The sequence below is a fragment of the Strongylocentrotus purpuratus genome, unplaced genomic scaffold, assembly GCF_000002235.5.
Source record: "Strongylocentrotus purpuratus isolate Spur 01 unplaced genomic scaffold, Spur_5.0 spur5_scaffold_2, whole genome shotgun sequence".
Lineage (NCBI taxonomy): Eukaryota > Metazoa > Echinodermata > Echinoidea > Camarodonta > Strongylocentrotidae > Strongylocentrotus > Strongylocentrotus purpuratus.
In genome coordinates, this window is record NW_022145605.1 from 323252 (window position 1) to 334877 (window position 11626).

The window sequence follows — 11626 nt, forward strand, 5'->3', positions numbered from 1 at the left end:
GCTTTCGCGCTTCGCGCGGTAGGGGCGAAAATGGATTTAGATAAGGATTAATGGTAAAGAAGTACAACGAATCGTCTTCTTTTCTAATAATTCAATGAAACGTCAAAGCTTCCGCACTTCGCGCGGAAGGGGTGAAACTGTTATCTGACAAGGATTAAAAATGGAAAACAGTATAACGAATCGTCTTCTTTCTCTAATAATTTAATGAAACGTAAAAGCTTCCGCGCTTCGCGCGGGAGGGGGAAACTGAATTCAGACAAGGATTAATGGTAGAGAACGATACAACGAATCGTCTTCTTTCAAACGTCATAGCTTCCGTGCTTCGCCTGAGAGGGGCAAAACAAGAATTAAGAGTTGGGAACGGTACAACGAATCGTCTTCTTTTGTAATAATTTGATGAAACGTTAAAGCTTTTCGCGCCTCCCGCGGGAGGGGAAAACAACCCCCTCCCTGCACCCACCTCTATAGGGAGCGCGCTATGTAAGTGATTTACGCGCTTCGCGTGCTCACTACCACCCCCTAAAATAAAATCCTAGCCACGCGCCTGATAGTTCGTAGGCAAAATAATTTAGCCCCCGGCCCCGGGTTTATACGGTTAAATTTGTAGACATTGATACATTGGCATTAATAAAGTTGTCGGTAATTGGTGGCTAGTTTTGTCGTTAATCGGTGGCCTCTACACCCCCCCCCCCCCACTGAAAAAGGTTTAGCGACGCCCCTGGCCTCTCTCTTGATTCATTGTGGTCGCAGGACTTTGTTCAAGTCGAGCCAATTTTGTTTGACTGGGTTTAGTTTTACATTTCTGAAACAATTTCTGAAATCTATGTGTCAAATCTTCGATATCGAATCGGCAATTTGGTCATGATTTGTGATGCTATAACCCTTCAATTCGCTGCTTACAAAATATCTTTTTCCCGCTTTAATAATAGAACAGACTTTTTCCTTCAAACATTATGGGTGACCTTTTTTACCTACTCTTTCGTGAAAATTTCTCTTTCATTATGATATTGAGAAAGGGGATATTTTAGTGAACTAGATACGGTGGAGTTTTTAAAATCTAAAAAAAAAAAAAATTGAAACAAAAAAAGTACTGGTGATTACTATGGGCCTCGGTGACTCCATAAAATAGTAATTTTGGAGTCACCTCTTGCCCATAGTTTCAACCAGAACCTCTCAGTATATATTTGTGTATACTATACTATACATACAACTATACTATTGTAAGAGTTGAAATGAGACTCCTCCATGCTTGTATTTGTTTCAATTACTATTTGTTTCTTTCACATCATTTGCTTATCACTTACATATACATTAACTTCAATTACCCAACCCAATTCCTTCCTCCATTCATCTCCTCTACATACCAAGTCTTCCATCTCAACTGGAATGTTCCTTTGTTCTCTTCTCATTCTCTATTCATGGATCTTGTGTTAATGCATTATGTATTTCCACTTCTTACTTATCATTGGTTCTCTTCTCCTTTACCTTTTGAATATTCAGTCTTAACTATTTTGCTATTGGTTTATGATGGACATCTTCTGAGTCAGTTGTATCATGGACTTATTACGGATGGACATTCATTGTTTTCTTTTAATAACGAATTCATTGTGATTGTCTCCGTCAATGTCGTCTTAATAACATTCCGTACATGTTTCGTCACTTTGATATCATGATGGTCACCGCCGGAAAGCCAGACGCGTCTTATTTGTCCGTACCACGGCGAGCCCAGATTGAGCTGGCGAGGGAAACCTGCGCATGCGCACTCGCAAAGGAAACCAGCGCATGCGCACGTAGAATCCGTTAGGGTGGTTAATAGGGTGATAGTAATTATACAAATCAATCTGTCATCAACTCATCGTCAGCTCAATCGGTAAGGACAGCGTGTTACTAATAGAACTATGAAGTTGACGTGAGGGTTCGAATCTCAGTTTATTCAGTTTTTTGCCTTTATAAATAGTGAGGCAAAGCAATAAATAATCAAAGTCAAATTGTTTGTGACCTCTTTGCAAGCTTTCGTAGCTTGTTATGTATGAAAATGAGTTCATACTGGAATCTGGGCTCGCCGTGGTACGAAAAAATAAGACGCAGCCGGGACAGAATCAAGATAGTGATTTTACACATGTAAATATACTTGTGCAGAAGATAATAACTCGCTTAAATCATGGAAAATCGATGTACAGTTCTGATTTATAATCGGAAATTGTTGTTCCGTGTACCGTATTTTATATTGAAAAACATGTTGATATTACCAGATAGAGGTTATATTTGGATTGGTTGTGATTTAAAATCCCGTTTCCCCCTATTTCCTCATAATATTCCAGAGTTACAACGCACAGGGCTTATAAAGATCATGGCCTTTTAATTGTTTTATAAGGTCATGGGTGTGTGCGAAAGTGTGCAAATCAGTAATAATACATTTCATATCACCAAAATCGTCTGCTTTTCAACTTTGCTGCTCCCCATTGGGGATGTTTTTATTTAAGACACACTCTTTCAGAGCACACCATCCAAACAAAACCCAAGAGAGGGAAAATGCTCCTTTGTCAATGACCGAAAGTGCTTACGCAGTCGTTATTGTTAAAACAGCTGAATGTTCTCATTAAGATGCACATAATTCAGAAGGCGGTGACTATCATTGGATCAAAGAAAGAATCACGTCGAATGTCCATCCGTAATAGGTCCATGGTTGTATATTGATTTAGGGCTCTTCTACTTTTATGTTGGAGATTTAAGAAAGAGGATTTATTTGAGTTTGGCAGTGGTTTTTAGGATGATTGGTGTTTTAAATTGATATTGGTGAGAGGTACATTTTTATTAGTTTACACTATTCTTATACACTATACTATATTTACATTATACTATACTATTCTCTACTATATACTGTAGTGATTGAATCAAGCATTCCTAATAAACATGAAGCCCGTTTTCTACTCAATTTCCCCAGAGCCATCCATACAAAGAGTTTGACCAATTTGAATCAGTTGGTCACAACCATGACGTGTATTATTTTCTTTTGTGCTTGCCTAGCAACGCAGTATTCACCATATATACATCTTTCTTCATAATTATTGTCCCTACTTTTTAAAAACTCCTCATCTTATTCTTTTCGTTTGGCTCATGTTTAATGCAGGTAGCAAAGTTATCTTCGAGCACCTGAAGGACACGCGGTCAGAATTATGCAAGGATGAAATCGAATCCGATCTTCTCCGAGTAGTTCCGATCCTACTCGAGTGTCCAGCCTTCGACAGACCGGATAAAGAGTGGGGTGATCGAATCATCAGAGAAATGGCAGAAACATTGATCTTGATGCATGAAGCAGCAAAGAGGAACTACGAAGTGCTTGGTAAAAACAAGATCAAAAGTGGCTTGAAGCATAATATACACTGATATATCTCAGGCCAGGGCATTGATTTGATTTGATTTAATTTGATTTGATTTATTGGTTTCTGCATCTTTTTTTCTTTTTTCATCATACATTTTCATGAACATAATATGGTTTGATACAATGTTTTAAGTGAATATAATTTTATACAGATAATAAACAAGATTAAACAAATATATTGAATGCATAATTAACATACATTAGATGCAGGAGGGCTACAGAAATAAGCAGAGTAGCTTGACGTGCCCGCAGCCCTCAACTTAGATACAACAATACAAAATATAAATAAAAAAGAGTGTGACTTGCAGAGAAGAACAGGAAAGGAGAGAGAAGGAGCGTTGGTAATTATACAATAAATCTCATACATCTGCTGATTGAATGCAGGTTCATTCACGAATGGATTACACATCATTGTTGAGTAAACAGTCAATGTACACACAAACATGAATACAGTAAAATTACACACGACAGGATCAATACTTAGACAATAACATAGTTTTAACTGCCTTCTTAAAAGAATACAATGTCCTAAGGTTTCTTATTACAATGGGCAGAGAGTTCCAGATGTCTGGGCCGGCATGTCTAATGGATTTGAGAGCCAATGCGGTTTTTGGATTTCTTAAATGGAATTTTTCAGTTTGCCTTGTAGGGTAGGAGTGGATGGTTTTATTCATATTAAACAATGGGGGAAAGTATGAAGGGAGTAGACCATTTTGTAAGCGAAACATGAAAAGTGCTACTTGTAGAAAATGTATATCATCAGCTTTTAGAGTTTTTAGTTTTGAAAACAAGGGATTGGTGTGGTCGCGATAGGAAGAATCAGTACATATACGCATGGCTTTCTTTTGTAACAGTAAAATGGCGTCAACGTTGCTTTTCGAATTTGCCCATATAATGTTACGATATGAAATAATAATAATAATAATAATAATAATAATAATAGTCTAATAGTCTAATAGGCAGTATTAATGAATTATATAACATAAACAAGATATTTGAAGGGACATAATGTTTCAATTTACAGAGAATACCAATATTACGGGAAATAGTATTAGAAATATATTGCACATGATTATTCCATCTCAGATTTTCATTGATCAAAACACCAAGGAACTTTGTGCTATCCTTTTTTTCCAATATTTCACCATACAAAGTAATTTCAATGTCAGGAATATCGTTATTTTTTCTGTTCTGAAAGTATATATAGTTTGTTTTCTTTAAATTAAGAAACAGTTTATTACTTCTAAACCATTTTGATAATTTTGGTAATTCAGCGTTAATATTTCTTAAAACGATCTGAAAATCTGAATTGGAACAAAATGCATTGGTGTCATCAGCGAATAAAATATACTGTAGTGCATTTGATGAATTATAAATATCATTTACATATATCAAAAACAACAAAGGGCCAAGGATTGACCCTTGTGGCACTCCACAAGTTATAGATACTAATTCTGATTCATTTGAATCATAACATACATATTGTTTTCTATTTGGTAAATAATTTTTAAACCATTGTATAGCAACACCCCTCAATCCATAGTATTCCAATTTACGTATAAGTATTGTATGGTCAAGAGTGTCAAATGCAGGATTTTTTCGAAGGGGGGGGGGTTAAAATTTGAAAATCGCGCCCCAAATTTCGCAACGACTCAGCCAGCCGCTGAATAAGCAGGGGAGGGGGGAGGGGGGAGTTGGGGGGGGGGGGGATAAGAGCATCCTTTTTTCCCCATTTTTTTAAGGAAAAATTTCGCAACGACTCAGCCAGCCGCTGAATAAGCGGAGGGGGGGGGGGGTTTGTTTTGTCCCGGAAATTGGAAAATTATGCCGACCGATATTTCGTTCAGTAGGGGGGGGAGGGGGTGGGGGTAAGGTAATTTTTAATCACCGTTTAGCACATAATTTTTTTTTTTGAATTTTGTTGAGGGGGGGGGGTAACCGCAAACACCCCCCCCCCCCCCTGCGGAGGCGTATTTCGATTTTATAACATGACATTATCAAGGTAAATTAAAAATATGTAGTTTGTAGGGGTCTACTTTTTCCAATTATCTGGGAGTCATTAGTTTATAATAAAAAACATTTCTCAGTCTTGAACTTCAAGGAAACTCATAATAAATTGACTACAACTAATTTTTTTTTTAGACTGACTTGAAGCGTAGAATGAGCCTTGATAAATTCGACCTTTGGACCATAAAATAAACTATTTTATTTTCGATTGACAGTTCGTTGGTGTGATAAGGACTCGGACCTTTTAACCAGAGTGATTAAAGTCTACCTACAGGCATTCAGGAATCTGCTGAAGTGTTGTTGGGACAATACTGTGCCGATACCACGTGATAACCTTTACTTAGCGATGCTGGAAATCTTGAGACAGGTTCGTATGTTTGTGAAACGGAAAATGATTTCATTTTCAATTTAAAACAGTTATTGGTCGTTTTGTCTGTCTGACTTCATGTTTGTTTTCATGTGACGTATTATCACAATATGAATATTCATAGCTGTGAAATACATAGTGATGTAGACCTCTATCAACAGAACGTAACATAGTCTGATGCATACTGTTGGGGCAGGCGCGGATCCAGGATTTCTTAGGGGAGGGGGCCCAACTTTTTTTTTTTTTTTGCTCCCGAAAATTTGAAAATCGCGCCGGCCGAAAAGTCGCTCAGTGGGGGGGGGGGGGGGGGGGGAGGGGTAAGCGGACACTTTTTTTTATGGTCCTCGAAAATTTTAAAATTTGCACCCCCCCCCCCCCCTTGAGCGCCAGGGGGGGGGGGGGGGGCCCAACCCCCAAAAAGGTAAAAATCGCGTGATTTTACATTATTTTTTCTCAAGGGGGGGGGGGCCGGGCCCCCCGGGCCCCCTGGATCCGCCACTGTGTTGGGGATAGGTTGAGCATTTTACCTTTCAACTCTTCCTGTCAGCAACCTTTACTTTTACCTCTCTTGATGTTTATTGTTGCACACCCAGTGGAAGATTATGCACTCATTGATACGCAATGGCGGATCCAGGGGGGGGCCGAAACGGCCGCGGCCCCCCCCCCCCCCCCTATTGGCGGCGCAAAAAAAAAAGAGAAAAAAAAGAAAGGAGAAGAGAAGAAAAAAAGGAGAAGAGAAAAGAAGGAGAAGAGAAAAGAAAAGAAAAGAGAAAAGAAAGAAGAGAGAGAAAGAGAGAGAGAGAAAAAAAAAGAAGATACCCCCCCCCCCCCCCCACCTCACTCCCACTCCGGGGTCGGAGGGACCGATTTTGTGTTCCCAAAATTTCCGATAAAGGGTTACTTTTCACGCAACAAAGTCCGGCCGAAATACACACAAATCCGGCCCGCACTGACTTTACAGACCGAAGATAAAGGGGTGCTTTCAAACTAAGAGAGGAAACGTATATGTGCGTACCCTAGATAACACTGAGTGGGTGGGGGGGGGGGGGGCGGGTGGAAAGGGGAAGAGAAAAGTCGGGTGAGAAAGGGGGAAAGACAAGGAAATGGCGCTAAGTGACAGTAACGACGAATAAGGGAAAAACTGTAATCGGGAGATTTGGGGTCATTCCAGAAGGCTTGGGAAACGTTATTGAATAGAGGGGGCCGGGCCGGCCGCATAAAATCTCGAGCCACGGATTCAAAGTTAAACGTTACAAACAGCCCCTGCTTTTTGAAAAAAAATGAAAAGGGCACAATATTTTGGATGTCTTTCAAATAGAAGCTATATACTAAACAGTCAAATTTTAAATTAACGGTATAGGGCCGCTTCACAACTCTTATTTTGCCCTTCATTTGGATTCAGCTCATACCAACTCGCTTGTGCTTATATTTAAACTCATGTTGGTAGTGATAATGGACAGGGGCGGCGATCCTGGGCCCGATAGAGGGACACGTCCTCCCGGAAATTTAGACATATAGCTAGAAAGAAATATACATATTGGACTAAAGGATTTTCTAGAATGCATAATTTCAGCATTCTACATTGCAAAATCTCGCTTGGTCGCTACGCCCCGGCCCTCGCCCGATAACACAAAACTAAGATATAACGCTCCCGGTCGCGATTATTTCATGGTTGGTGTATAAATAGATTTTTTTCCCCCTTTCATTTCTACTGACCTAATTGTATGCTATCAAAATCATGATTGTTTCATTTTCCCTTTAAAGCATGAGTAGCTAGGGGCGGTAGCGGCAGTAAGAGGACATAGGACGGAAAAAGGAGCAGACAAAGAAACATTTTGACAAGTCTAAAACGGTACAACAAATCATCTTCTTTCTCTAATAATTTAATGAAACGTTAAGCTTCTGCGTTTTGCGCTTGAGGGGGGAATCTGAATTCAGAGAAGGATTGAGGGTCGGGAATGGAACAACGAATTATCTTCTTTCTCTAATAATTCAATGAAACGTTAAAGCTCCTGCGCTTCGCGCGGAGGGGAGAAACTGAATTCAGACAATGATTAACAACCGAGAACGGTATGAAAGTTCAAAGCTTCCGCGCCTTGCGCGGAAGGGGGAAAATGAATTCAAACAAGGATTAAGAATCGAGAATGGGACAACGAATCATCTTCTTTCTCTCATAATTTAATGAAGCGTCAGAAGCTTACGCGCTACGCGGGGGAGGAGAAAAACTTAATTCAGACAAGGATTTAGAGTCGAGAATGGAACAACGAATCATCTTCTTTCTCTACTAATTCAATGAAACGTTAAAGCTCCCGCGCTTCGCGCGGAGGGGAGAAACTGAATTCAGACAATGATTAACAACCGAGAACGGTACAACGAATCGTCTTCTTTCTCGAATAATTTAATGAAACGTCAAAGCTTCCGCGCTTTGCGCGGGAGAGGGGGGGGGGGGGGAACTCAATTCAGACAAGGATTAAGAGTCGAGAACAGTACTCTTTCTCTAATGATTTAATGAAACGTCAAAGCTTTCGCGCTTCGCGCGGGAGGGGGTATGGAAACTGAATTCAGACAATGATTAAGAATCGAGAACGGTACAACGAATCGTCTTCTTTCTCTAATAATTTAATGAAACGTTAAGCTTCTGCGCTTTGCGCTGGAGGGGGGAATCTGAATTCACAGAAGGATTGAGGGTCGATAATGGACCAACGAATTATCTTCTTTCTCTAATAATTTCATTAAACTATGAAAGTTCAAAGCTTCCGCGCTTTGCGCGGGAGGGGGGGGGAAACTGAATTCAGACAAGAAATAAGAGTCGAGAACGGTACAACGAATCGTCTTCTTTCTCTAATAATTTAATGAAACGTCAAAGGATCCGCGCTTCGCGCGGGAGAGGGGGGGGGGAGGAACTCAATTCATGCAGACAAGGATTAAGAGTCGAGAACGGTACTCTTTCTCAAATGATTTAATGAAACGTCAAAGCTTACCGGGAGGGGGTATGGAAACTGAATTCAGACAATGATTAAGAATCGAGAACGGTACAACGAATCGTCTTCTTTCTCTAATAATTTAATGAAACGTTAAGCTTCTGTGCTTTGCGCTGGAGGGGGGAATCTGAATTCAGAGAAGGATTGAGGGTCGAGAATGGACCAACGAATTATCTTCTTTCTCTAATAATTTCATTAAACTATGACAGTTCAAGGCTTCCGCGCTTTGCGCGGGAGGGGGGAAAACTGAATTCAGACAAGAAATAAGAGTCGAGAGTGGTACAACAAATCATCTTCTTTCTCTAATAATTCAATGAAACGTCAAAGCTTCCGCGCTTTGCGCGGAGGGTGGAAACTGAATGCAGACAATGATTAAGAACCGAGAACAGAACAACGTATCGTCTTCTTTCTCTAATAATTTAATGAAACGTCAGAGCTTCCGCGCTTCGCGCGAGAGAGAGAGAGAGAGAGAGGGGGGAGGGGACTCAATTCAGACACGGATTAAGAGTCGAGAACGGTACTCTTTCTCTAATGATTTAATAAATCGTCAAAGCTTCCGCGCTGCGCGCGGGAGGGAGTATGGAAACTGAATTCAGCCAATGATTAAGAATCGAGAACGGTACAACGAATCGTCTTCTTTCTCTAATAATTTAATGAAACGTTAAGCTTCTGCGCTTTGCGCTGGAGGGGGGGGGGAATCTGAATTCAGAGAAGGGTTGAGGGTCGAGAATGGAACATCGAATTATCTTCTTTCTCTAATAATTTCATTAAACTATGAAAGGTCAATGCTTCAGCGCTTCGCGCGGGAGGGAGAAAACTGAATTCAGACAAGGAATAAGAGTCGAGAATGGTACAACAAATCGTCTTCTTTCTCTAATATCAATTAATGAAACGTCAAAACTTCCGCGCTTCGCGCGGGAGAGGGGGGGGGGGAGCAGGGGGGAGGAACTTAATTCAGACAAGGATTAGGAGTCGAGAATGGTACAACGAATCCTCTTCTTTTTCTAATAATTTCATGAAACATTAAAGCTTCTGCGCGTCGCGCGTAATGGGGGGGGGGAGGGAAACAGTGAGCTGCTCGAATATGAATTTGTTATATCTTTTCTCGTATATTTTGGTGATAAATAACACTTTCACAAAATACATATTATCCTCAAATTTTGCTTGCTCGCTTCGCTCACTAGCCGAATTGTGAAACCAGAAAATTACTTTTTCGGGCAAGAGGCTTCAGCCCCCCCCCCCCCCCCCCCCCCGATGAAAATGTCAAAAAAATTACCGGTATGGTGCTTCTAATATGACCTTGTCAGTATTGGTATGTTGAGTTGAAAAAACGGTCCGCGCAATTTTCAAATTTCCGGCCCCCCCCCCCCCCCCCCCCCCCTATTGGAAAATCCTGGATCCGCGCCTGGATACGTGTTTCAGTATTGAGCCTCTATTTGTACAATTAAAGGGCAATCCAACCCTTTTAATAAGTTCACATGTATGTAAGAAGAAAATTGAGTTAAAGAGAATGGCGAAAATTTGAAATAAATCGGACCAATAATAAGTACATTATGAATGTTTGCAATATGAGATCACTAAGTTTATGCGTATCTCAGTCAGTGGATTGTGTCGTAGTCACGGATAACTCTTCCGTTTGTCGTGTGCACAAATATCACTAATTATTGTATTTCTCCTTAGTGCCTTCTCCCTTCGGACACTACTAAAAAACAGTATGGATAGCATATTATTATAAGACCTATTAAGAGGATAGACCCTCCTGAATCATGCCTTTTTGATTTTTTTTAATAACAATGTTGTGTGTCTGAACAAAAGGGAGAGTTGACCGCCACTTCATCCTCGAGACATTACCGATTTAGCCAATGTCAAGAGCCCATGCCTGTAGGAATTACAAGTTTCAAAAAATTATTGGCTTTCTCATTTTTGTCCGATTTCATTCAAAATTTCATTCGACTACTTCTCTGATTTTTCTTCTTTCATCTAGAGTAGTTTGCTATCAAGGTAGAATTTCCCTCAATACAAAATTGTCTCACTATGATGCAGTGAGATTGAAATAAGTTAATGAGTCATTTCACATACAGATCAATGAATCGCTTGGGTACAAGGTTCCAGTGAATCAGTTTTACATCCTTCAACCAGGAGATGAAGAAACAAACAGGAAGATCGAGAATCATGTTCTCCAGCTTCATCATCAGCATTTGCAACTCTCTCTCCTGGTATTTATTCAGTCTTCTTATGCTTCACATTTTCAGAAAAATACAACACTACACTACCAAAAAAAAAAACAATCATGAAATTATAGGCAAATTCATCATAAAGGCGTTGTTGACAATATATCACTGTTATCAATATGACGTTCATCAACATCATCATTTCCATCATCATCGGCATTTCCATCATCACCATCGTCATCATCATCATCAATACTTTACCATTATGATCTTCAGCATCGATCGTTAAGGTACTGTATACAGGATGAAGGCACTTGTAGACAATAACATATTGAAACTACTCAATAAAAACAGATAATTTTCAACTCTTTTATTTTGAACAAGAAGATAAACACATGTCTCAACAAATGGGGTATACTACTTGATATAAATATATTATCGACAATGAATTAAATCTGTATCAAGATCTATTTGAAAATATATCATTTCATTCTAGATTCTTATAAAGAAACTTATAATGATAGGTTCATGAGGATTTTAAACCAAAAACAGGCCCCGTAATTTCGGCCATCTCATAGCCGGGGGGGGGGGGGGAATCTCGCCCATGGATTTTAGATCATATTGACTCCCTTCTTGTTATTTTCTCCTCTTGCCCGCTTATGTAATTGAAAGTATTTGTCTTTGTTTTCTAAGTTTATTCAAGGTCGCCGTTCATTAG

General features: G+C 39.8%; 1 protein-coding gene across 1 annotated transcript; it reads left to right on the forward strand.

Moving 5' to 3' along the window:
- Positions 1 to 1672: 1672 nt before the first annotated feature.
- Positions 1673 to 11626, forward strand: LOC105443678. Its single transcript, XM_030992506.1, has 5 exons — positions 1673 to 1751; positions 3131 to 3343; positions 5605 to 5756; positions 10819 to 10964; positions 11602 to 11626. Exons 1-5 carry the CDS (start codon positions 1673 to 1675, stop codon positions 11624 to 11626), a joined length of 615 nt encoding a protein of 204 aa, XP_030848366.1.